This window comes from Candoia aspera, chromosome 2 (assembly GCF_035149785.1).
Source record: "Candoia aspera isolate rCanAsp1 chromosome 2, rCanAsp1.hap2, whole genome shotgun sequence".
In the NCBI taxonomy this organism is placed as follows: Eukaryota; Metazoa; Chordata; class Lepidosauria; order Squamata; family Boidae; genus Candoia; species Candoia aspera.
In genome coordinates, this window is record NC_086154.1 from 49,074,684 (window position 1) to 49,101,519 (window position 26,836).

At 38.1% G+C, this 26,836-nt stretch overlaps 1 protein-coding gene across 1 annotated transcript in view; it reads right to left on the reverse strand.

Annotated features, from left to right (window-relative positions):
• The window catches only part of LOC134489973 (voltage-dependent calcium channel subunit alpha-2/delta-3-like), a 178,617-nt gene extending 159,342 nt beyond the window's left edge, over positions 1-19,275 (reverse strand). The window contains exon 1 of the mRNA XM_063292850.1: positions 19,128-19,275. Within this exon, the coding sequence (XP_063148920.1) occupies positions 19,128-19,275 (148 nt within the window). The remainder of the gene's footprint in view (positions 1-19,127) is intronic.
• Between the last annotated feature and the right edge of the window lie 7,561 nt (positions 19,276-26,836).

Below are 26,836 nucleotides of genomic sequence, written 5' to 3' on the forward strand. Positions count from 1 at the left end.
TAAATATTGTCTAAACAGACAAGAATTATAAGAGCTCTCTTTGCAGAATTTCCCTGCTCCTGTCTGAAATGTACCCCCTTCAAAGGAAGAATTGTATCAACGAACATTTTACATTTCTATTTTAACAAAGCAAAAATCTGTAGGCATTCCCCTCCTTTTTATAAGTTTAAAAGATTAAAAAGCCTAGCACCAGAAAGTCTGCACCTATGTTTCTGACATTTGGCAGGTTTTAAATCTTAAAAATTCTTCAGTGCTAGCAAACATTATCCAATTCTCTTAAAAATAATAAGAATACAAAGAAAACTGAATGTGAAGGGGAAAACACTGGATTCCTGAAACACATTTGGATTCAGCCCCAAGTTTGATTAAGCAGCTTACAAATCTGTCCACATTAAATTAGCCTATATTTCAAACTGCTAAATCAAACTTCAAATTTGACCTTGTGATGAAAACATTCTGTAATCAGAAACCTAACAACCCACGATGCAAGACTTCAAGTATTTCCTTGAAGTACTCCAGAATTTGCACCAGAGAAGAGCTATTCCACATGTGAACAAATTGTGTCAACTGTCAGCATCACTCTCAGGACTGAGTGCAGTATGTTCTTTTGCAGCAACTTGTTATTGGGCTTTTGTGGTACTTGTTATCTAACTAATTTCTGGAATATGTAAGAACCAGACAATAAAGCCAGATGAGAGAGTAGAAATACAATAGGAATAGGAACACTGAAAAAAAAATGATTTAAAAATAGTACAAGCAGTAGAAAATACGATTTTTATAGGTTTAGGCATAGCCATGAACTATTTTGGGGAAGCACTCAGAAAAAGGTAATGAACCCAAACTAGGGTTTATAATTTTGTTAACTTTCTTATCATTATTAGAAACTGAAATCTTAGCACTGTGTAAAGGATAGAGCCATCAGGATAGCAGATATTCATTGTTCCTAAGAATGGGCAATTCTGATCATATAAAATGGGCCTGCCTCTGAATGAATCCAGCATCCTTGTGTTGATCCACAGAATCTGCGGAGAGGAACTCAGTGTTCTTAAATTATAAATTGTTCATTCAGTGTTGCAGGTCTGCATCTGTGTAGGTTGATGTCACATGTGAAACTAGCAGGTATAATCAGGATGCAGTGTTCCACAAAAATTTAGTTTGAATTTTAAAAAAAGGCTTTCATGTACAACCAAGAAATATAAACAAGTAGCACTTCAAAAAGGAAAAAAAATCATACACGAATCACTATACTGTAGTACTATTTTATTTTTCTTCTGAATTTCATTTGATTCCATTTAATATCTTAGTTAACTTTAATAAAAACTCTAATGTTTCTCCTGATGCATTTTCATGACAAGATCAAGACTGTACATTTTCCATTCTTCATTTTAATTCAAGGTAATTCAACACCTTGAAGAATGAAAAAAGTAAATGAAGCAAAGAATGATGAATGGTGTGCCTAGATTTTTCAAAGAAGCATAGTGTCAGGATAAAAGGACAGCATGCTGCTCGCAAAGAAAAAGGAAAAGGGAACTTCTGGAAACTTTAAGGGAACAGTTAGTGCCCAAACATTTGAGAAAAGAAAAATAACATTTTCAAATAGAGCAAAATTATTTTCTTAAGGTGAGCTCTCTTTCATTAAGATGGGTAATAGATAGCCTAAACCTTCCAGTTTTATACAGGATTGGCACAAAATATCACACAATAGGAATAAGCTAACACATCTTGGAGCCTGCTGTCTCCACAACTCATGTAAAACAATACCTTAGTGGCTATTATAGAGGAATACTTTATGTTTGAAAGACAGGGCAGGACAGGAATCAAGAGTGCTAATTCATATCCACAAACTCCAGAGTGAACTGTCTGCTACTTTAAATAAATTATTAGATTTTTTTCCCCAAGGAAGCACAAACCTGGAAGAGACCAGAAATTTAACACATTGTTAATTCTTTATATACTGCCCCTACCTTTTAAAATGATCTAGAAATAATTCCTAATTTGGATGTTTATTATTGATATAATAACCATTTTGAAATGTGCCATTCCAAATGCAAAATTGTATAACTTATTCCCTCTATTTAAAAATCTTGTGTGCAATATTTCATTCTATATTCTTACACCCATTTCAAGAAATAAAGTTGGTATCTGCACTGTCTTTTGTACTGCAAAACATTTGAAGTGTTTATATATTTTATAAACTATTTATAAATTTTAGATATCAAAATATCACATAGAACCACATATGAAACAACAGATAATTCTAAGAATGGAAGTCTACCCCAAGTTCATGAAAATGTTGTGAGTGGTCTCTCTCTGATAGCCATAACTTTAAAAAGCATCCTTTGTACTGCTATTTGTTTAATTATGTTTATTAATCGTATTTATGGATAATTATAAATGTATGAAAATACTAAATATTTATTAATATTATATCATATTTATTATTATAAATATTATATTGATTGATTATATTGATTATATTGATTATATTTATGTCACGTGTAAAAATAAAGTCACTGAGAGATTGGCAATCCATATCAAGTGGTTGACATAATCATAAAGTTATTTTAAGTGAAAATAATTTAGATAAATACTGGCAAATCTGGTATATTATGGGAGTTCTTTAGATGTTCTGTTGACTAGCATACAAAATTGAAGTATAAAGTTACTTTGATCATTTATAACCAAACAAGAGTGGCTTATTCTTCCTTTCCTGGTTTATCACTAAACCAGGATAAAACTATGACTGAATCAGGAGGAAACACAGACAGATGTCTGAAGTTCTAGACTCCTGAAAGCAACTTAATCCAAACAAGATGGAGATAATTGATTGTAGGTGGTTCAGCTGTCCTCCTAAGTGGTGTTTATTGTGCTGAAGTGGTGAAGTTCCTATAAACTTTCAGATATGTAGCTGAGGATGCTTTTGGATCTAGTTCTGTCACAAGAGGAACAGTGAGGAGGATAGGCTACAAACTGAGTGCTACCAGAGGAGATGATGATGATGATGATGATGATGATGATGATGATGATGATGATGATGATGATTTTAGGAATCACTTTAGTAGGACTGAAAAAAATCTATTCAAAGGTAAAGAGACTGAATCGCTACTTTGAATCAAATCTTTACATGAAATAGCTGAATCAGTTTGATGCATTAAATCAAATCAGGTGGCTTGGAATCAATTTGAAGATTTAATGGACTTTTGCACATGTACACGCACACTTTTTCTTATTAATTCAAATCAAATTGACTTGACTCTTCAAATCAACCCTTCGAATCACTTCACTAATTCAAATCAGACCCTGGCTGATTTGCACACTGCTAGCTTTTAGTATTTTCATACATTTATAATTATCCTTGCTGCAAGTTTCATATTGGATTTTATCATACAATCCTGCTAATTTGCCTTGCTTTTCTCCAACAAGTACTAATGTTTCATCATTGCAATGTATTTTATGTTTGCGATATGAATTCAACCACAAGGATAGTTTAAAATGGCGCACTTAGTAAATATTCTCTTCATCAGAATGAATATATGAAGTAATTAGACCTGGCTTAGAAAATATTAAGTTATTTAAAACAGTGTTGTCTTTAATTGTAAACCTGACAATTTCAGTGTCTATGGTTAATAGTAATAGAAAGAGAGTATCTGTTGCTTGTTGCAAAAATGACTACTTATATGCAAAGAGAATCATTGTGCCACTGCCACAGACAATCCTTAAAAGAGATGAGTCTTCTCACAAAATAAAATTGGAAAAGTAAACCAGGATGGCAATGGTATTATTCTATATTCATGTTAAATTTAAAATGAGCATGTTTATAGAGACATAACCGTTTAAACTGTTTACAGAAAAAACATTTGTAGATGCTACACAGATTCCAACAAAATAGAGCACATGCTCAGCCACCATATGGGAAAATGTACACTTGTGCTGACTCAGTCATTCATAAAGACAAGCATCAATCCCTGCAGTGGTCTTCCCCAAACAAACAAATGCCAAATGGATTTGAAAGCTTCTCATCACGCTCCACTTGGTTGGGCAAAAATCTTAACATTACATTTGTAGGATTAAAAATGAAGAACATGACTTATTATCCAACAAAACATTTCCACTTAGGGTTTCGTGCCATGTTCATCTCAGCTATCCAACAGCTACTTTTTCTTGATAATAGATTTGATGGTGATAATATAGCTCAATAAAATATTTCTTTCTGAGGACTGTCTTGTAACTCCATGAGCCAAAGAAACTGTTAACCTTGCACACAGTGAATGTGCATTTCATTTGCACAGTATTTGCTTAGTCTTGGCAGCTTCTTACACTGTGCAAAGAATATTTGTAAGATTCTTACATTAAATGGCCCTACTTCCATGGGATATATCAGCATGGACATTTTTGAGGCAGTAAAAGCCATGGAACTTAAGATGTAATTCTAACCATGAGAGTATATTCTTAATTAACAAATTGTAATGGTACGTGGGAATGACCTTGGGAGACTGGGCCCAGAGACACTGCCTAGGGAATGGGCAGATAAAAGGCAGCATAGCCCACAGCTGGACAGTAGGCAGGGCAAGAGGCTTAGAAGAGACTCTCCCTAATTTCGTGGGGTATAAATGAGACGGGGAGAAATGTACTTTAAGATTTGCAAGATTCTTTTAATGTATGTGTTTTAATGTATTATGTATATGTATACACACACACACACACACACACTAAAGTAGAATTAGTTCATTTGGTCATGTTTCCTGTCTGGTCCACCTGATAAGGCTGACATAAATATATTTCTGCTAATGTACAGAGGTACATATTAGTGCTTTGAAAAATGCACATTAATACTAAAAAAATCATATAGTTTGTTTAGTTAACACAGAAAAGGAAGTCTCTGACCCTTCAGATATGGTTCAATTAAATGTCCCAGCATCCTTCACCATTGGCCCTGATGAGAGGTGTGGGGAACTGAAATTCCTTAATATCTGGAGGGTCACAAATTACCTACTCCTGAGCTTAGCATAGGGAAAAGTGGAAGTTAGCCTAGGAATGATTAGAATCAATATTACATTTTAAGCCCAAAAGATATGCTAAAAATTAAAAATGAGTGCTCCAAAAGCAAAACATTAATATGGAAAATAATTGAGAAAAATTCTTTGAGAACATTGAGACTGTAGTAGGTCCAAGAAAAGAACCCTGACTGATGAGGAAAAATATTAAACCTTGGAGTCCCTTAACATTTTGTAATATCACAAGGGAGCCTATGCTACTGCTCAGAGTGAAAAAGAACAAGTGTGGTAACATTTCTCCAACACTGACAAATACGTAATTCATTTCATTTTTCATACTGCCCTTTATTCACTTCTTACTGAATTTGAGGAACAAGGCTGCCTGCAAATTGCATCCAATGATTTGGAGATAATTTCCCTAACAGCAAAAGGAAGGCATGGCTATATTTTCCTAATATTTTGAAAAGGGATCATGTATATGCTTATAACCTATTTCAGATTTTCTGGTGCTGATCCTGACATTCAGCTGGGTCTTTAAAGGGCTGAACTTGAGGGACTCATGTAGAAAATGGCTGTATCCCTTGGCTTTTAGAATTCTTAACCAGAACTCCAGAACCTGTGATAGCATGCTTAAAAACTAGGAAACTCTTGCGCAAATATTACAATGGACAGCGTTTTTTATCATGTGCACTAAGATTTAATACCAGAAGAACTTTAAGAACATTATCCTTTCAAGGCACAACCCCATTCTTTACTATTCTATCACTACAGCTACTTCAAAGTGGGGATCATGAAAGATATCTTTCAACATGAAAGAGAATATTTAGTAAACCAAAGCAAACTTTTGCTTCGCTATTCAGTTTCACAGCAAATGACTGTGAATGAGGCTAGTTAAAAAGGTGATTAAAATTTACAAATAGGTTGTGTAGTTTTTTTTTTAAAAAAAGGATAAGATGCGGAATAATTCTCTATAACATGGGGTGGGTGTCATTAAAATTTCCTCAGCCATCGTTATTTCCTCTGTATAAGAAACAGAAATAGAGAGGAGTTTTTTCTTCTTCATCATCTATGGAGAAAAATAGTCAAACTATTTGATAAGAAAAATATCCAGTAAAGAAAATATTAACCATCACTATTCCTATCATATTAAGAATCCTCCTCACCTGCAGATGCTTTAAGAAATAGTAATATTCAGACAAAATCCATGCTGTTTCTTACTTCTGTCTTGGTTAAGCACAGAATATGTTATTGCTAAATCTATTCATGCAGATAGTGTGTGTGTTTTATTGTCCACATTCATGGAAAACAGATTGCACAGATCAGGAGAGAAGAATGGGTGGGGTTTGGGGGCTGCAGTTCAAAAATAGTGAGGAAAAAAAAATCAAGCTAGGAACACAGACCAAAAGGCCTTCAAACTCAGACCAAAAGTCCTTCAAACTCAGACCAAAAGGCCTTCAAACTCAACAACTGAAATCAGTTCTTTAAGAATAAGTTTAAAAATAGAGATCACTATATTACCATATTACTGGAGATCCTTGGGAGCTAAAAATGGTGTCCTTAATTATACAATGGCCTTCCACTTTGAGGCAATTGTTGTTATACCTTTACCTTAATTACATTTGTGAATTATACATGAAGTTGCAATGGGAATCAAGTGATACATTGTACCAGCCATTATTCTTTGTGAGATCATGAAATGCCATGAGATAGCTCTGGAACAGACCATATCAAAGCAGAAGCTGTACACTAATACCAGCACATTGCATGGAAACTTTTCTGCACAAAATGTATGTTAGATGCACTCAGAGGCTTTTGAGAAGACAATACAATGGGGACCAGTGAAAGAATATAGTTGTACCATTGGTTCAGTTGTATTTCTTTGGGTGACTTCTCTGTAACGATTAAGGCCACCCATTTTTTTCCAAGTCATAACAAAATGCATCCTTTATTTGCACAAAGCAGCAGTCTACCTTGTCTCCATTTTGTTTAAATTGCTCTCACATTGCGCCTTAATTGTAACGCAGTGGGTGATAGGCCTATACATAGAGTCCTGCTCTAATTTAAACTATGTCATGCCCTCCAGTTCATTACAGTGGTGACATTGTAAAGCGTTTCACTGATCATCATTGTAAAGTAATTTCATGATACTGTGGAAGCGTGAGGAGTTGGTGATTTCTTCGAGTAGTGACTGAAAATGGTTTACCTTTTGAGCCTGAGGAAGCTGGGGATGGAGGGAACAAGAACAGAACAGAAGAAGCCATCATTATATAATTAATGTAATATATTTAAACTACTTTAGCTGCTTAATTAAAAGAAAACACCAAGGTAATAATGAAGAAAAGGAACTAGCATGAGAAATATTTCTACATCAGTCCAGTCCAATGCACGTCAGTGGGACTACCGAAAGTCACCTTTGTCTGTGGGATACCATTCATGCTGTTTATGAAAAGGCTTTAATGCTATAAGGAAGAACTTTCCCCAAAGAATGGGGCAATGTACATCCACACACACAATTCAGTACAGATCCCCTGAACCAGTCCTTTATAAAAGGCCGCCATTCTTAGGAAAATTCGTTCTGATCAATGTATCTTTTAGTTTCTCATTTCTCTTGCTCAGGTATAATGTCAGGTATAATGGTCTCTGATGTTTAAACCCAAATACTGTATGTGCTGCATATATATGACACAAGTATGGTTTTGTCATCGGAAGCTTTGTGCTAAACAGCAGCATCCTATTGTATCTGACCTTTCTGCTGAAACCACTGAATCCTTGAAATGCTTAACTCTGGCTACATTACAGTACTTCGTAAAAAATATATATACTTAATTGTAAATCGATTCCACCAGGCATGGTCATTGTGTCAGGAATTCTAACAAAATAAATAATCTAAGACCTGAACATTAAGAGTGCCCCATACTTACTATTATCTAAAAAAATAATATTGCACTTCATAATGCCTGTGAAAAAATGGCATTCCTCTGTGTTCAACAGAGTTGACTACATAGATAAGGCAGTAATCCACCCATTCCCTGCTCCCAGCTTGTTTTCCTTCAAACCCAGTTTCCAAACATGAACTCTATCATGAATAGAATCCAGAAGAACTTTACAATATTGCAGAGTATAATTTTATTGCAATCAATTGCCAGGCACTAGAAATATACAATTATAGAAAGAAAGAAAGAAAGAAAGAAAGAAAGAAAGAAAGAAAGAAAGAAAGAAAGAAAGAAAGAAAGAAAGAAAGAAAGGAAGGAAGGAAGGAAGGAAGGAAGGAAGGAAGGAAGGAAGGAAGGAAGGAAGACGGAGGGAGGGAGGGAGGGAGGGAAACTGAAACTGATGGACTTCTACATTGTGTTGTAGTTGTGACTTTTTGAAAAATTATCTCCATTACACCAGGTATAAAGTAATAGCAGCAATAGTAATAGTAGTAATAGTAAATTTATTGTAACCACACTTTAGAACAGTAGCATAATATGTGATATATGAAACATGAAGGAACTGCTCCCTCACCAGATATTGGATGAATCCCTCTTTACTAAGCTTTTAAAGAGCCGTGAAAAGCATTCAAGGATGAGTAAAGACCATCCTAACCCTGAGATATGGCACATCATATTGGGTATTATTAGCTTTTGTATAACTGGTTTTAATTGCTAAGTTTGTTGTAAGCTACTTAGAGTATCAGGGTTTGGAGTAGTATATAAAGCAAAGCAAAGTAAATTAAATAAAAACAAATTTGGAGGTCTATCTTGAGTTACAACATTGTTACTAAAAGCTATAGAATGCTAAGTCTACAACTAGACTTGGCCCGTGGCCTAGAAAGTCTAACATTTCTATTTAGTTTTAAAAGACAACAAAATAAGAATAGCCATTTGAGAACTAATGTAAGGGAATCTGCCACAAAAAGTTCTACAGATTCCACTTCAGAGTACATAAAGTGGTCAGCAGTATCATAACGTAATCACATCATAAAAGGGCAGGGCTGGACATGTTTGATATCCTCTACTTATTTATTTATTTATATTTCACATTAGTCACTACCCATCTCACTCAAAGAGCAACTCTGGGCAGTTTATAGAAAAACTAGAATAAATAGAGATTAAAATACAATAAAAAAATATTCTTAAATAAAAATATACAATCCGAGATAGAGATGTTAAACAGTTCTTAATTTAATTCATGAGAGCATCTTCAGGGTGCTAACTAACCCCAGGATTGGTTACCCCTCCTCATGCCCCACATGAGATGGCAGAGCCAGGTCTTCACCCCTTTCCAGAAGGCCAGGAGATTGGGGGCCTGCCTCACCTGTGGGGGAAGAGTGTTCCACAGGGCGGGGGCCATGGAAGGGAAGGCTCTCTTCCTGGGTCCCGCCAATCAACAGTCTCTCATGGATGGGGCCTGTAACATGATCTCTCTGCCTGACTGGGTGGGATGGGTCAATGTAATGGGGTGAGACAGTCCCTCAGGTCTGACCACATGTACAAAATGCTACTCCTTGGACATTTTGTGGAAATATGCTGATAGTATAGTTTGGAATCGTAAGCTGGTGAATACCTTCCTTAATAGTAGGCTAAAAATCCATAGTACAGAAGAATCCATTTTTCTTAAAATGAGGATATCAAGGGGGAAACTTCGAATGCTGACCAACTTTAAACCTCAGCTAGCATCCTGCTGTAATATCAGTCAGAGATCTTTTCCGTTCCACAGGATGATAAATATATCTGCACAATATGGAACAGCATATTTGCTTCCTAATTTCCTTTCCAATAATGCTGGGAACAAGATTGAAAAAGATAGTGATCTGGAAGTCTGGCAAGTTCTTTAAAATATTTTAGCAATGTTAGGTGGGCCCTGACAGAAACTGAGGGAATTTAGTCGCTGTTTAGATGTGCAGCAGGGAAAACCCAAGATTTTCCTTGGAAAGTTATTCTGGAACATTTCACTTCCAAATCTGGTCACAAAGTCTCCTTGGGGTTTGAACAAAGCAACTGGGTCTTTTCTACCTCTCTGTTTCAGCTGTGATTCATATCCAATCCAAGGGAAGAAACACATATGTTTGTATAGTTTGCTCCTGTTTGCTAAACATTGATTACTTGTGCATATTTCAGCACATACTGTACCAAAATGGAAATTAATTGGATTTGACTCAGTTTTTCATTTGAGAACATGAATTTCTGTATTAGGAAATGCAACAGTTGTTTGGAAAATTCTAAGTTAGACTTCTCCATCCTGGTACCCTGCAGTTATTTTGCACTTCAGCTCCTAGCAGCATATTTTGGAGGCTCTATAAATTGTAACAACAGCAGTCTTTAAATACTTGAAAGCAAGGAAGAAAACCTGTAAAGATTGTCAGTTTGTGGAGGTAGTCCAGGTCAGGAAACAGATTGAAAGCTTTGACTTTGGAACTGTGGTGATGAAAGCCAGTGTTTCTCAACCTTGGCCCCCTGAAGATGTGTGGACTTCAACTCCCAGAATTCTGAGAGTTGAAGTTCACACATCTTCAAGGAGCCAAGGCTGAGAAACACTGATGTAAGCTGTGGTAACAGAATGTTTAAAACCTGACTGTGTTTTTCTTTTCTTCTCTCTTATACCTCAAGGTAGTTAAGGTGAGCTTCTTTTTCATGCTTTCCTCATTCTGTTGGCTTAAAACATGTTTTTGTAACTATGTATTTATTCCTCACATTTCTTCACCACCGATCTCACCAAAGCGACTCTGGGCGGTTTACAATCAAATAACAAACTGTTATTGCACAGTTTCTCCAAGGTCATCTCTGTGGCTCACTACAGCTTTGATTATCACTGGAGATTCATCAAGACTATCTCTGTATTTATTGTCTTCCTACTTACTACCACTACCTACTACTATTACTAATACTTTGCTTCTATCCAAAGGTCAGTAACCAGATGAAAAAAGTGATGCTCATATCTCCTTACATGTAATGGTCTGTGGGAATGACCTTGGGAGACCGCGACTATCAAATGTCATCATAATGACTATATATACAATTGGTGATATCATAACAGATGCCTTCACATCCTGTTACAGTGATGATTAATTCATCAGCCATCCCCATGGCTTGGCTTTGCAGGACATAAGTATCTGCAAATTAAATAATCAAAGCTGTAAATGACCCTTTTCTTCCTTGCTTTCTATGTAATGAAAATTACTTTTTGTGTCTTTGCAGAGGCTAAAAGTATTGCAAGTCATCTGTTTAATCCAGATTTTATTATCTTACATAAAGGATATTCTGCAGTTCACATTAATATAATGCCACTTAGATCATTTCTCCATCTGTTATAATCATTGTTTTTAAATAATTTCTTTCATCATTACCATTGTTAAGGTATATATTCACCAAGAGTGATTTACAGTATAGGGCTGAACCTAAACAACATCTTGAAAGTTACATAATTTCAATGAGATTTATTGAGAAGGGTATATAGGATTAATACCCCAATATTAATACCTCAATTAATCCCCCCCCCAAAATAATTGCAAGATAAATGCTTCAGGAAAAATGTGAATAGCTGGATATGATGAGCATTGGAGAATTAAAAGGAACTCAGAGAAATGATCACTAGAAAATCCCCCCCCCCCATGACTGGATATTTAATAAAGACAATACCTATGCAAGGTTCTAGTCCTAAATTTTACCTAACTTAATATAGTAGTTAATTTATTTCTGGAATACAACTTACAGGCTTGCCATTAAAGAAAAACATTTCATCAAATTTACTTTTGCTAATGTATAGTTCCATATTTAGAAATAATTATATTTTACTAAAATGGGGAAGGCCAATGGCTTGATCTATATATTAGTTTGGTCACTTGTTCAGTTACTCAATGATACTGGCCAACTTCAAGGTTTTTTCTTCTTCGTTTTTAATTTTTGAATTGGATTTGGATGAGAGTCTTTTAAGTGGAGGATATATTTAAATACAGTTTTTTTAATCTGACAGCCCTTCATGAGGTTGAGGAATGTCCTCTGTATATAGCATCTATGGCCACTAGGGAAATTATGACAGTTTACTTTATATGCAAAATGCTGTAGTCCACAAAAAATAAGCACTGTTGATAGAATCCATTAGCATTTGTTTCTGCTAAAAAATCAGCAAAATAACTCATCCAAAAACAATATATGCTTCTAATGGCTGCTAAAAGAGCTATGAAGAGCTTACACTGAGGAAATGTATGGAAGATTGATAGACAGACCAATTAGACTTTAACAAAAATTCTAGTGGAAATTACACTTAAAATTAACATAAAGGGAAGGAATTTGCATGAAAAAGGCAACATAAGGCAGCTTATAAATTTGGTTTCTTTTTTGCTTGCTATTTTAAAAAAATTACAGAAAATACATATGAGTATCATAATTCCTTGTTATACTTTTCCATTCCATTTTCCATTTATAGATTGATAATTTGTGGAATTATACCACATTGTAAAATGATAGAACGATTTTTTTTTTGTAATAAATTCAATTATTTCAATTATTTCATTTCTTTTTTTCAAAATATCTATCACATTGACATTATTGGAAGTCCTTAGAAAATAAAAAGGGAATGTTACAGATCTGTACAGTATGTTTGCCTATACACCGTTCTCATACAGCACAGCCATATTTATGAATTCTCAGAAGTAGGCCTTATCAATCATTCTCTGGTAAGAAATCATTCTCTACTAAGTATATATTGGATTAGAGCCATAAACCAGAAGGCTGTCCATTTATTTTCAGCTCTAAGTTGGCTTTTTCCCAACTTACAACTTTCAAAATATGTTGGAATGCATTTATTTATTTACTTATGTTTATTTCTGTATATATTACTTCCTCTACCAAAGGATCTCAGAGTAGTTAAAAGAATGGTAAAATACTGTACATTCCAATAGAAGAGAATATCTGTAGCTCAGGGTTGACCTGAAAAATTGTCAACACCCCTGCCCTCTCTTTTAATGAATCTGTTTCCTTTTTCTTTTTAACTGAATATTGTTTTATATAGTTTCAATGTATTGTTTAATATGTATTTTACCATGGAATCCTTGGCGGTATCTGAGCTTGGTTGTTTGCTTGCAGATGTTTCATTACCCAGCTAGGTAACACCATCAGTGCTCACAGCTCACAGCCCTGACTACCTAGTCGGGTAATGAAATGTCTGCAAGGAAACAACCAAGCTCAGAGAGCACCAAGGATAGCACCATGGATTGACAATTTTTCTTCTAATATTCATACCAGGATAGTCTGAACTTGTCCATAGGAACCTATAAGACATTATAGTGTGGATGCCTCCAGAATTTCATGAAAAGAGTATTCCAGAGTGCCATCGCAGAGAAGGTGGTGCACATAAGAGATCTTCCCTCACATGCCAGCGACCAAGCAAGTCTATAATTAGGGCTTAAATGGCATAACCAACATTTTGAATCTGGTTTGGTAGCTAACTGGCTGTCCTGCAGTTGCTTTAACAAAGCTGTAACAAGCGTGCAGCCAGGTGTCCCACTCAGGGATCTGGCCATCATATTCTGCATTTGCTGCAGCTTCCAGTCCAAGTGCAAGGATGGCTCAACATTGAGTGCATTACTCTGTGTAAAAGGAGTGCAGTAATCTAAACAGGAGGTTACTAGTATGTGAACAATTATAGCTATGCCATCCCTCTCCAGGAAGGGCACAACCGCTATACCAACCAAGGCAGGCAATTGGCCCTCCTAGCTATAAGAGTCACTTGGGTCTCTACTGACAATAATGGCTGTATTAATACTCCCAAACTGCATACCTGTTCTTTCTGTGGGAGTGTAATCCCTTTGCTTCGAGCATAATCCCCACTTAGAAAGCATAAACTCCCTGGTTTCTAAACCCAGGACCAGCTCCACACAAGGTCTCCATCTTTCAAGACTGAAGCTTTGTTTACTGGTCCTTGTCTGCCCCTTCACTACTCCTGGACACTGGTTAAGGAAATGCACAACAGAATGTGGAAGGAAGGAAGGAAGGAAGGAAGGAAGGAAGGAAGGAAGGAAGGAAGGAAGGAAGGAAGGAAGGAAGGAAGGAAGGAAGGAAGGAAGGAAGGAAGGAAGGTAGTGTTACCATATCTAGGCTGCCAAAAATCCAAAAGATTGCAGTAAGGAGATGCAGAAAACTCTAACTCTTTGCTATCATCTTGTGATTATCCAGAGTTTTGCAGAACAGATATGGTAGACCTAATTTTCAGCTGCAAGCTATAACTCCTGATTCCTTATATAAAACATGCTGCTTATCTAGAAATAAAAGGAGCATTTAAAGGCGAGGCCCTAAGGACTGTTATATTAATGGAAGGTTATAAGTTACAACATTGCCAGAGAATCAAAATATCGATTCAATCAGGAAACCCAAGTTTTTGAATAGCCAGTGAAAGTCACCATAATTAAATATGATGTGGCAGTGGGTTGTTTGTCACAAAGAACTTGTTTGGCACAGAATTACATAGAAAACCAATATAGCATTAGAAATCTTGGGAAAGGCTTCAGGGCATTCTTAAATGCTTGATTTTATGGCAAAGAAAATAATTATCTTCAGAGGAATTTTGCAAAGTCTCCTGGAGATCACATCTTGCCATTATCCAGAAGCTGCACATGAGGAGGGCCACACACCCAATGCAAATGTTTGCCATTCACATTTCTTTCACTTTATCCTCTATGACAACCCATATATTTAACTTGTGGTGTAGCATGACAACCAATGTTTTTCAGGAAAATAGTTCTCAAGTGTCATCATGTTTGAGCTTATGATCCAAGTCTTTTGTAGCCATGCAGGAAAATTTGTTATTATTGAAGTATACACTGCATAGCAAGTAACCTAAGACTGTTGTATACCACATAGATTAAACATGTCATGGTCAGGATCTTGTCACTATTTCTAACATCAGTGTATTTTACCTACTTTAGTTATCAATGATTTAGAAACATCAGAACCAAATATTTAAACAGGCTGTTGGAAAATTTTACCTTTGAGAGAGTATTGAAGTCTCAGTTGTTATTTCCAACAATAGAAATATCCTAGAGTTACTAGTTGAGTAATCAGCAATATTACTTTCAAACCATAGTATTACTTCTGCAGTACAAATTTAACTTGAATGTTCATCTAAAGTGTACTTTTTCATATAAAAGTTCCTGCATGAAATCCTAACAAGGAATATATCACCACTGAAAATTCCCAAATTTACTGTTTGATTGATTGGTTGTTTATTTATTTATCATTAAACAAATCTATATAGCTGCCCTTCTCCCAAAGGGAACTTTGGGTGGCAAACAAGAATAAAAATGGAAATACAAATCCATTAAAAACAGAAAAAAGGCAAAATCTCACATCCTTTGATCAAATGCAGCTATGCCAGCTCCATTAACATCCTGGCCCCAGTGCCTGGGGGAAAAACAAGGTCTTCACTGCCTTCCTGAAGGCCAATACTATGTATCAGATTGCATTGTGATTGCACTGCTGGATATTTCATGATACATATGTTCTACTCAAGGATAGGATGTATTAGGATATGAACAGGTTATTTTTTTTTCCTTTTGGAATTAAATTTGCTTTTAAAAATATTCATTTCAACAGCAAGTTACCTGGTGGCTATAGGAAAGAGGTGTAAAGATTATCTGGGATCAAATGTTAACATTTCCATTCTCAAACATAAATTTCCTAATTTTAAAATCAGGAAGGGAAAAAACTATGCCAATGAAGAAAAATACAGTAATACTACATATTGTACCATTAAAATTAGGAGAGACATTTTCTTGACACTGAAAACTAATCCCCACACATTACATTCTATTTGTTTTCTAACATAAAATTGATTGAAGGACATTTTCATTCCATAAATAAAAAGGAGGCAAGGGAAATGCAGGGAATCTTTTTAAATGTAGCAGTACCAAACAAAGCTGAATACTTTCTTTAGAAGGATGGTCCTTCACCCTTCCAGCTTCTGAGACTGCTCTAAGCCAGGATGAAGGAGGAAATGCCTGGGTGGAATAAAACCCACCAGGGCCACAAATGACCCAGTATCCAGAACTAGAGCAATCAGAGGAGGAGAAACAACAGAAGCCAGGCTGCCATGAGAAATCTACAGCTGCCATGGAGAGAAGCAGCAACGGCAAGGAGGAGCAGTGAATTTCAGCATGTTTCCCCAGTCAATAAAATGGCACAAGACTGCTCGCAATTCAAACACCATTTCATCCCATCATTGAGGCATGCGTGTGTAATAAGACAAGACATGGCATGAAAATAAAATAAAATGTTTTGCAATATTTTGCAGAGTTCTGTGAAAAAGAAAGCTTTCTGTGGGCTAATTGTTAGGACTGAAAATGATTATTCAGCTTCACACATAGACCAACGATTATCAGAGTAAGCAGACCTTGGGAGCAATGGTTCCTTGAGCTTTTAAATGAGCCTGTGGAGGGTTAACAGTATCAAGGATCTTCCCAGAGGAAAGCTGGCAGAACGTGGCACAGAAGACCAATGCAATCAAGAAGGGCTTTTTCTTTGGAACTTCAAAACCAATTCTAGTCCTTCCTCATTTGACTATGAATAGCAAGGCTCGGGGAATAAGGAAGAGATTCTGCAGACTCTGCAAAAGGAAGGATTTCTGTCTCTGAAGAAGGGGGAAGTAGCGTGAGACGTTGATCACAGGCTCCCTACCGAGAGGGGCTGAAGCAGCAACTGTCAGTCTGTAAAGAGAACTGTGCTGTACTGTGGTTCACATCTGAAATATGACTGAAAGGTTCCAAGAATCCTTTAAACTTACTGAGAAATATCCCTTTCTCCTGATTCATGGGGAAACAAATGACATAACTAGACACAGATTTCAAGACAATGGATTATTGTGGACAAGAGGGCAAAAGAGCTGGAGGCACAGCTGGTGTTTCCTTCATTCCTTTCTGTTGAAGGACATGGCCCAGGTAGAGGAAGAATACTGAGAGCCAACAGCTACCGCATGGGTGGTGCCCATGGGAATGGTTGGGTTTCTCTGAGCATAGGGCACATTTCCACAACAAGGGATACCTGGTGAAAGATGGGCTGCAACTCATGAGGTCTGGAAAAATGTGTTTGAAAACTGTCTTGCAAACCTGCTAAGGAGTGCTTTAAACGTAATTCTGTGTGAGAGGAAGGGGAGAGCCCAGAAAATAGTACTGCAGGTGGGACTGGGAGGGACACACAGAATGTCAAACACATAATGAGCAAAATAAGCACAGAAAAGAATAGGCCAGAGCTATAGAGGATGGGGAACAGACAGGAAGAACTAGAAACCTTAACACTGGAAGACAAATTTAATTAAGAGCTGATTTACACAGAAGCTTTGCCATGCTCTCATCCCATCTTACAGCAGAAAGAAATCCTGTTAATTTTAGAAGACAGTAACTGAACTCTGGATCATCTTGACAAGCTGAAGCAGTGGGCAGATACAACAAGACAGATTTCAGCTAGAACAGATGGATCCTAGGCTGCAACAGCAGAAGTACAGTTTCAAAATCAAGAAAAGTTATCATTCCTCTCTATTCTGTATTGGTCAGATCACACCTGGGATGGATGGATGGATGGATGGATATGAGGCTTACATACCACCACATTCACAGGACACTCAGTAGCTCATAAAATAAGAATGTTCAGTAATGTTCAAAAGATAATCATGGAACAGATAAAACCCCAATTGTGTTCAGTTATGGAGACTGAATTTTAGGAAAGACATTGACAAATTAGAGTGATGGCCAGAAGATTAAAAAAACAAATGATAAGCGGCCTAGCAGGAAAAAAAAATTGAGAAAAACCTCTGACATACTGGGTGTTTAGCCTGATGAAGAGAAGACTGTGGTGAGAATTGACAGTGTCTTCAAACATGTGCAAGACTGTCATGTAAGAGAGAGGAAAGAATTATTCAGGGTTATTGCATAAGCAAGATTTTTTTTTTTTAAAAAAAGTTTAAATTATAAATTTAAAGCAGTGAATCTCAGTTGGAAAATTTTCTTAATAGTAAGAGCTATTCCCCAATGGAAGACAGTGCCCAGGAGGTGATGAACTTTCTTTTGCTTACTTTAATTATTTTAAAATGACATTTTTAAGTAGCTGGTTTATTGACAGGCATATAATCTGTTGACTGATAGTTGATCACAACATGAATTTGGTTTGTCAGTTATTGTCTATTGTATGTGAGGTTTATTTATTTGCTTTACATCTTACCTTTCATTTAGGAACTCAAGATGGTATACATAACATGTCTACATCTTATTTTTCCTCACAACAACCCTATATAATAGATTGAATTGAGAAAAAGTGCCTGGCCCAAAGTCACCCATTGACCTTCCATGGCTGAAGGTAAACTAGAACCTCAGTCTTTCCACTTGTAGACCAATTACCTTAACCATTATACCAGACTGTCTCTCAAGTTTTCAAGTAAGGTATCACTTTTAAAAAATCTATATGCAGACTTTACCTCTAATAAGTTTCATTGCATTTGTTTTAGTCCTATGTTCTATTATTACCAACATATTACTACAGAAGGAAGGAAGGGAGGGAGGGAGGGAAGGAGGGAAGGAAGACCTCTGAGTTTTATCAATAAAGTAAGGTATAAATATTGTAATAATATATTGTGTGTGGGTATATTAGTATAAATGCATTTTTATGAAGTAAAATTTCACAAAGATTCACTAAGATTTTTATTTCCTTTTTTGTGGTGGAGGAAGCATAAGAAAGAACATGGCAACTTAACTTTAAACAAATTGACCTGAGGATAGGGGAGATGAATAATTACAATACACCCATATTTTCCTACATGAAGAAGTGAATGGTACTAAAAATTATATCTATAATTTTATAATCACAGACATGTTTCATCTCAGTTATGATCTGGTTACACCAGAATTATAGTGCAATCTTAAAATGATTCAAGGAAGGACGAAATCCCTTTTCCCAATGCTATCTGACTCCTGTCAGAGAGTGCAGAAGGTATTTGTGTGGTTTGTGTGTATGCATATGTTTGTCAGGATTTTTTTTTTTTCAATGTAGTCCCCTTTGCAACTGAAGGGTTCCATCTGGGCTCCCTCTTAAAAGGATACAGCAGAACTCAAGCCATTTCTGCCCTGTCTGCTGTCATCTCCTCCTCCCCCTCCTCCTCCTTCAAACATACTTGCTATTACTAGGAGGACTTCAATCCTGATGGCAAATTTCCACAGGCGGAACTGGACTCCCGGGTGCAGTTGCCCTTCTCTCTTCTCATCCCCCTCCTGCCTCCTTTCTTCTTCCAGCAGGAGACACAGCTCTGGCCTTACCTGCATCCTGTTTGGTACAGATGTGGAAAAAGCTTAAAAAAGGAGGAGGAGGAGGAGGAGGAGGAGGAGGAGGATCATAATTATAACAATGCTAGGAACTATAATTTAAAACAAATTAGCCTATAAGCTTTTGAGTTTGCACTGAAATAAAACATCATGAATGCAATAGTTCAATAATTTTGTACTACTTAAGCAACAAAAAGATGTCATCAAGCTCAGATAATTAACTGGTTAGCTGAGCAGGTTTATTTCAGTGAATTAAAATGAGACTTCAGAATCTGAGAGCCTTGGTATCATTATGTTTAATGAGGCTTCACTTTTTAACAAAACACTTTAGCCTTTATAAATTTTATCCAGCTTGCTGGAGTTCCCTTTCCATCTCCTTCCCACCACTGTCCTGCTGGAATTTCTAGCTGCAGTATCTGGATTTAGCATAATGAAAAGTTATTTCTCCATATTCACAAGTGAAGTTTCAAATTTATTTGACTACCTTGCAGCACACCGCTCCACGGAAAGCTACCAGACTATCGGTCTGAAATTAAATGTGTGATAACACAGATAGGTAAACTTGCCTAACCCTAAATCATCTCCCGTAGCTGCATATGTTCACAAAATTTGCACGAAGCTTGCATGCATTGCTGGTCAGCTACCCAACTAACATTTTGCCACTTTTGGCAAAAAAAAAATAAACTCAGTTTAAAGATAATCCATATTTGGTGTGATATCAGCTGTGTTGCTACATGGCCCTGGGTTGGTTCTGGTCTTTGCATCCCAAGATTTGAAGTATCCATAGTATAAAGTGGCAGAGTGATCCCACTGTCACATCCCTCTCCTCTAGAAATTGGTGCGTCTCGTTTATCAAATGAAAAGCCTCCCTTGTCACCAATGTGAGTTTGTTTAGATGAAGCATATTTTGAGAGTTACTTCTCATACCAATAGGATTTCCAGTTAAGAGAACATGGAACAGATTCAGTCTATCCCATCTTCACAAATGAATCAAGTTTCTAGTCCTCTACATCAGAAAGCTGGAGGAAAAAAGGACTAGAGTTGTAGGGCCATAAATTGCCTATAAAAGTATCTCATTTGGAAACAGGGTTCTCACTGGAATATTTGCATTGCAACCATAAGTTTTATTTTAATAGATATTATGAATTATACCTGTTAGAAGTTTGCTCATTGGGTGACTGTTTCCAATCTAGACAGGTCACTTTATTTATTTATTTATCTATTTATCTATTTATTTATATTTCGAATTTCTATCACCACCCATCTCCCCCAAAAGGGGGACTCTGGGCGGTTTACAATAAAATAAACAATTAAAACCATAAATTTTATGGTTAAATTACAAATACAAACCATCATTATAAATAGATAAATATAAAATCCATGTGGCAATAAGCTCTCATTCAATAGGGAGGGCACTAAGGCACCAGCCACCCCCAGGAAGAACTATTGCCCTTCCCATCCCAAGCAAGGTGGCAGAACAAGGCTTTCAAATTCTTCCAGAAGGCCAGGAGCAAAGGGCCTGCCTCACTTCCAGGGACAGAATGTTCCAGAGGGTGGGCGCCACTGCAGAGAAGGTCTGCCTCCTGGACCCCGCCAAGTGGAATTCCCTTGCCAATGGAGTCAGTAACATGTCCTCTATGTATGACCGGGTGGGACGGGATGATGTGATAGGGATGAGACTGTCCCTCAGGTAACCTGGCCCCATGCCATGTAGGGCTTTAAAGGTCATAACCAACACCATCAATTGGAGCCGGAAGCAAACCAGCACCCAGTGCAGCTTGCGCAGCAGTGGAGTCTCACGTGCTGATCTTGGGGCACCAATAACTGCCTGTGTGGCTGCATTCTGGACCAGCTGAAGCTTCTGGATACTCTTCAAGGGTAGCCCCATGTACAGTGTATTGCAATAGTCTATATGGGAGATGACGAGGGCATGAGTGACTGTTCGGAGGGCATTTCGGTCCAGGAAAGGGCGTAGCTGGTGCACAACATGAAGTTGTGCAAAGGCCCTTCTGGCCATGACTGCCACCTGCTCTTCAAGCAGGAATTGTGAGTCCAGGAGGACACCCAGATTCCACACCGGGTCTGAATGGGGCAATGCGACCCCATCCAGAACTAAAGATGACAACTTCCTGGATGTGGAGAAGCCATCAACCCACAGCTACTCTGTCTTACCAGGGTTCAGCTGAAGCCTGTTGTTCCCCCTCCAGACCCCCAGGCACTGAAACAGGGCAGTCACCGCATTGCTTACCTCACCCGGGATGGAGATATATAATTGAGTATCATCAGCATATTGATGATACCTCATCCCATGGTGACAGATGATCTCACCCAGTGGCTTCATGTAGATGTTAAATAGAAGAAGAGAGAGAACTGAACCCTGCAGCCGGCACCCCACACAAGAGGGGTCGAGGGTCGGATCTCTCATCCCCTATCACCACTGATTGGGACCAGACCTGAAACAAGGAGGTGAACCAGTGCAAAACCATGCCACCCACCCTCAACTCCCTGAGCCATCCCAAAAGGATACTATGGTCAATGGTATCGAAAGCCACCAAGAGGTCAAGAAGAGCAAGGATGGATGCACTCCTGCCATCCCGCTCCCACCAGACATCATCCATAAGTGTGACTGATGTAGTCTCTGTCCCATATCCTGGCCTGAAACCTGACTGGAAGGGGCCTAGATAATCTGTTTCATCCAGAAGCCTCTGTAGTTATAACACCACCACTTTCTCAACCACCTTCCCCAGAAAGGGAAGGTGGGAGACAGGACGGATGTTGTCCAACACAGTAGAGTCCAGTGATGGTTTCTTGAGAAGGGGGTGTATCAGTGCCTCCTTGAAGGCAGCCGGAAACACCCCCTCTCTCAAGGATGTATTAACCATCTCCTGGACCCAACCACATGTCACCTCCCAGGCTGCTTTTACCAGCCAGGAAGGGCATGAGTCTAGGTGACATGTGGTAGCATTCACAGTCTGGAGGATCCTGTCCACTTCCTCGGGCCCAACAGGATCAAACCGTTCCCAGATAACAGGGTAAGTATGCTCCCTCAGCATCTCCTCAGACTGTGCCTCATGCTTAAGAGTCCAACTTGGAATGGATCTGAGCAATTTTATCCTGGAGATGCCCAGAAAACTCCTCTGTGTGGCCCTTTAGGTGGGCAACTGAATCCACCTTACCCAAAAGGGAACGAGTGATCTTAAACAGGGCTGTTGGGCAGCATTCTGCAGACGCAATAAGAGCGGAGAAATACTGATGTTTTGCAGCTCTTACTGTCCTAACAGTCAGGAACCACGTCGAGACAAGGAATAGGTCTCTAGTGCTTTATTACTGCTACATTAGACAGAAAATCCTAACTAACTGAAGAAGCGTGGGAAAAACCCAGACAGATAAACCCCAAAAGTTAAGGTGGGTCTGATCTGTGTCTCTTTGAATGGCTGCTTAACTCCTCAGTACTATGCATGCATTTTCCCCCCTGGATAGGGGCCCCTCCTGCTCACCATCAGTACTCATGACACTTACCACCACAATGTAGGCCTTAATAGAGGCTCTAGCTTGTGTTCTGTCAGACTTGGTCTTTGTCTTCAGCAGTGCTCTAGGCATCTGTTAACCCTCTTCAAGATCCTCAACCCCTCTGTGAACCATGGGGAGTGTCGGGTTCAAGCCGGCAAGAGAGGCCACACAGGCGCAATCCTGTCCAAGGCCCTGGCCGCTGCTGCATTCCAGGCGGCAGCCAGAGCCGCCGCTGGAGCAAGCAGCAGGTCCTTGGGTATAACCCCCAACTCCCTCTGGAACCCTACCAGGTCCATTAGTCGCTGGGGGCAGACCAATCGAATAGGTCCCACCTCCCTGAGGAGGCGGCGGCATAGGAGAATCTCAAGGTCACCAGGGTGTGATCTGACCATGACAAAGGGGAAAGATGTAACTCTCCCCTCAGATCACATTGCCACTGCTCCGACAAGAAAACTAAATCTGGAGTGAGACCACTGTCTCGAGTCGGGTCAGGTATAATCTGAGTCAGGCCCATGGCTGCCATGGTGGCCATGAACTCCCGAGGACCATCCCAGGGAAGGCAGATTGAAGTCCCCCAAAACCATAAGCCTGTGGAACTCCACCGCCAACCCCGAGACGGCCTCCAGCAGCTCAGGCAGGGTAGTTGCCACGCAGCATGGAGGCTGGTACAGCAGCAACACTCGCAACTGTTATAACAAAAACAAAAACAAAATGTTACTGTTAAAACAAAAACAAAAAAAGAATACTGAGTGACATCAAAACCTATAACCCCATAAACACTAACCCAATATGGAAACTAGATAACAAATATCAAGAAAATATTCAATGGGTTAAAAAAAAAAAAGAAGAAACCACAAAAAACTTGAAACCCCTGAATTTTGGTTGGCCCTGTCCTTGCTGGTCTTTAAGAATTCAGAACTGGTTCTTCCCCCAGGTCCTGGGCCAGGTTGGTCAGCCTGTTGTAATCGTATGAATTGTGTGTCTGGTCTTGATCACAGTATGTTGCTTTATTAGTTTATCATTTTGTTCTGTATCTTGTAATATCAGCTGCCAAAGTTGCTTGTTGAGTGGGCAGCCATCTACACTGAATAAATCAACCAACCACCAAACAAGCAGGAACAATCGCTGACACCATGGACCTATCTGCATGTTTCAGAATCTACCAGTAGGCTATTATTTACAATTTTTTGGAAAAACTATAGCCCCCAAACCAGCAAAATCCCTCCAAAGTGTATTAAATAGATATTTTGTACCCAAAGAAGACAGAGACCAAGTCTTTTACAAAATAAAATACATGGACTGTAAACCCCGCTACACAGGACATACAGTTTAGAACAAACATACATATGTAGAAGGTTAGCAGAGCACATTCATAAGTACCAATCGGCTGTTAGAAGATACAATTAAACTTCATTTTATTCACACAGACAAGTTCAGCCATGGTTTCAGTTGGGAAGCTGTTGAAATTCTAAGTCAGGCCAAATCAAAGAATGCGTGCAAATGCCTTGAAGCCTGGCATTCTGGCAAAATTAGCAATCAGCAGAAACACCTACTTTTGAATGGACCATTCAAAAGAAATAGCCAAAGATCAAACAGAGGGGAAGAAAGTGCAGATCTCAGCAACATTCCTCATTATCACACAATTATTAACCAATACCCATGTGAGCAAGAGATGGAACAACATCAGTGTAACAAAAACATGTCAAAAAGACAATAATATGTCAATCATATAGGAAATAAGATCCAACAACATAGTCCAATTAATCATATATAAGACTGGTAGGACAGAGACAAATATAGTCCACGACCAACTTCTTCAAGATCACAGGACTAAACCTTGCCAGCTAATGAAATAGCTGCAAATGAAAAACCAAGCTCAGGTAATTTCTTCAACCCAACATTCCAAACCTTGTGTTTGCATACTGTATGTTCTCACAATTGATCATTTTTGCATAGGATTTTAAATGACTGTATACTATGTCAAATAATATTCACATCTAGACTTGTACCACAGTTCTTCAAACAGCCTGCCCTCACATGTCATCAACAATATTTTCTGTACCATGGAATATCACTTTGACCAAGAATACAGAGCCACTTGTTTGAAATGGGTGGCCATATAAATCAAAATAAATAAATACCTAGAATCCATCATCTTGTTGGATTAAGCAACTCTACATGCACAGGGAAGGGTTGATTGTAGCAGTTAGTACCTTGTTAATATGTATGCTAGGCAGTCCCTTGGTGGTTGTGAGGTTTTGGAAGATTCCCTTAATTTTGCCCTGTTTGTTACCCATTTTACTGTTCTTTTTTTTTTCCTCTGTCATGGTATGATTATGTAGAATAATGTATTTTCTCCTATTTCTTTGTGAACATTGGTACTGTCTGAACTGTAAGAAAAATATGTTTGCTTATACAAAGATGGTGTGATTCTTTAAGAGGGACATTTGGCTTGAGAAGGAAGAGAGAAACAGAGATAAAAAGCAGAGCTGAGACCAGTTAAAAGTAGTAATCACAAAACTGTCTAATAATTTCTATTCTTTACCACACCTTTAGCTGCATAGAATAGCTCATACCACACAACACATATCACCTTATTTCATGTCTTCACTAGGTTACTAAAGAATGGCAAATCAGATTTTAGCAAAGATCTCTCAGAGATATCTGGAATTCAACTGGCCTCTCAGTCAGCCTAATTTAATCCCCCACCCAGGCAGCATAGGGTTGACTGTCTTAACCCATTTCACAATCACTTATGACACTTTCAGTCACAGTATTCACATGTCGCAACATATTGCAAGTGAAATAACTTTGCAGTCATTTCAATTTAATGCCCAATTACATCCAACTCCAACTTATGCACTCTCTACAAAAATTATCATTCTTCTACAATAAACTACTCAGCTTAGCTATGTGGCTTTTTTCCTGGCTAGCACCCTTACTCTTAGCACCTACTGGCTACACTACAAGATGTTTGCTAAGCAGATAGTATAATTTTAATTACTGCCAGCTTTAATTATTTTTTAATGAGGCATTTATGAAGATTGATGGGGAGGTGAAATGCAACAACAGAGCCACATTGTACCCACAGGAATAGCCTGATATGATAAAGTCTCTTAATTCCATCTGTGTACAGAAACACACAAACCTGCACAAATTCCTATATATTTAAAGGTACTGTTAATTTCCTTTATACAACTAAAATATGGCGATTTGCAACAGATTGGGTAACATAATATTAGGAATGGAAGGAAAGAGAAGAGAATGATCAACAGCAAGGTGGATAGACTGAGTTACAGCAGCAATGCATGCACCATTGGAAGACCTGAAGGACCAGGTTAAGGACAGGTCATCATGGAGATATGGTCACTAAGAGTCGACACCAACTTACAGCACATAATCAATCAATCAATCAATCAATCAATATAAGGAGAAATATCTTGATGTCTTATGAAATGAAACATAGCTTTTACTTGTGAGTAGATGCTATTTGGGGATAAGAGGTTTTCTAGCTTGAGGAGAGGCAGGAAGTGAATGAAGCAGTGGATCTTGGTAAGCATATGAGCCATATGGGAAACCCAGTGAAGTTTCTTCTGTTTACCGGCTAGTGGTTCCCATGTCTATCAGTATATATATCCTCCCAATCCCTATTCTCAAGGCTTGCTTCTAGCAGAAAGCCTTTAATCCTTTCCATTCAAAAGTGCAACCCAACTGTTTTAGCTTTTGGTCCTGGAAAGGAAAACAAAAGAGAACAGCCATCTCTTCCTTCCCTGCTAGAGAGAGGGGAAAATAAAAATATAGGGGAAACATGACAAGGTCCAGGCTACCATTAAATAGAAGCAGACCAACTGAAAAAATAAATGTTTCTGTGGAGTCCTTGGTGCCCTCTGAGCTTGGTTGTTTGCTTGCAGACATTTCGTTGCCCGGCTAGGCAACATCTTCAATGCTAGAAGGGAGTGGGGTTTGGTCTCTGTTTATATACAATAAAGTTTGGCACTCAGACAAGTGAGCCGTCAACAGGCACACATTTACACACCATTTAAAAGAGACA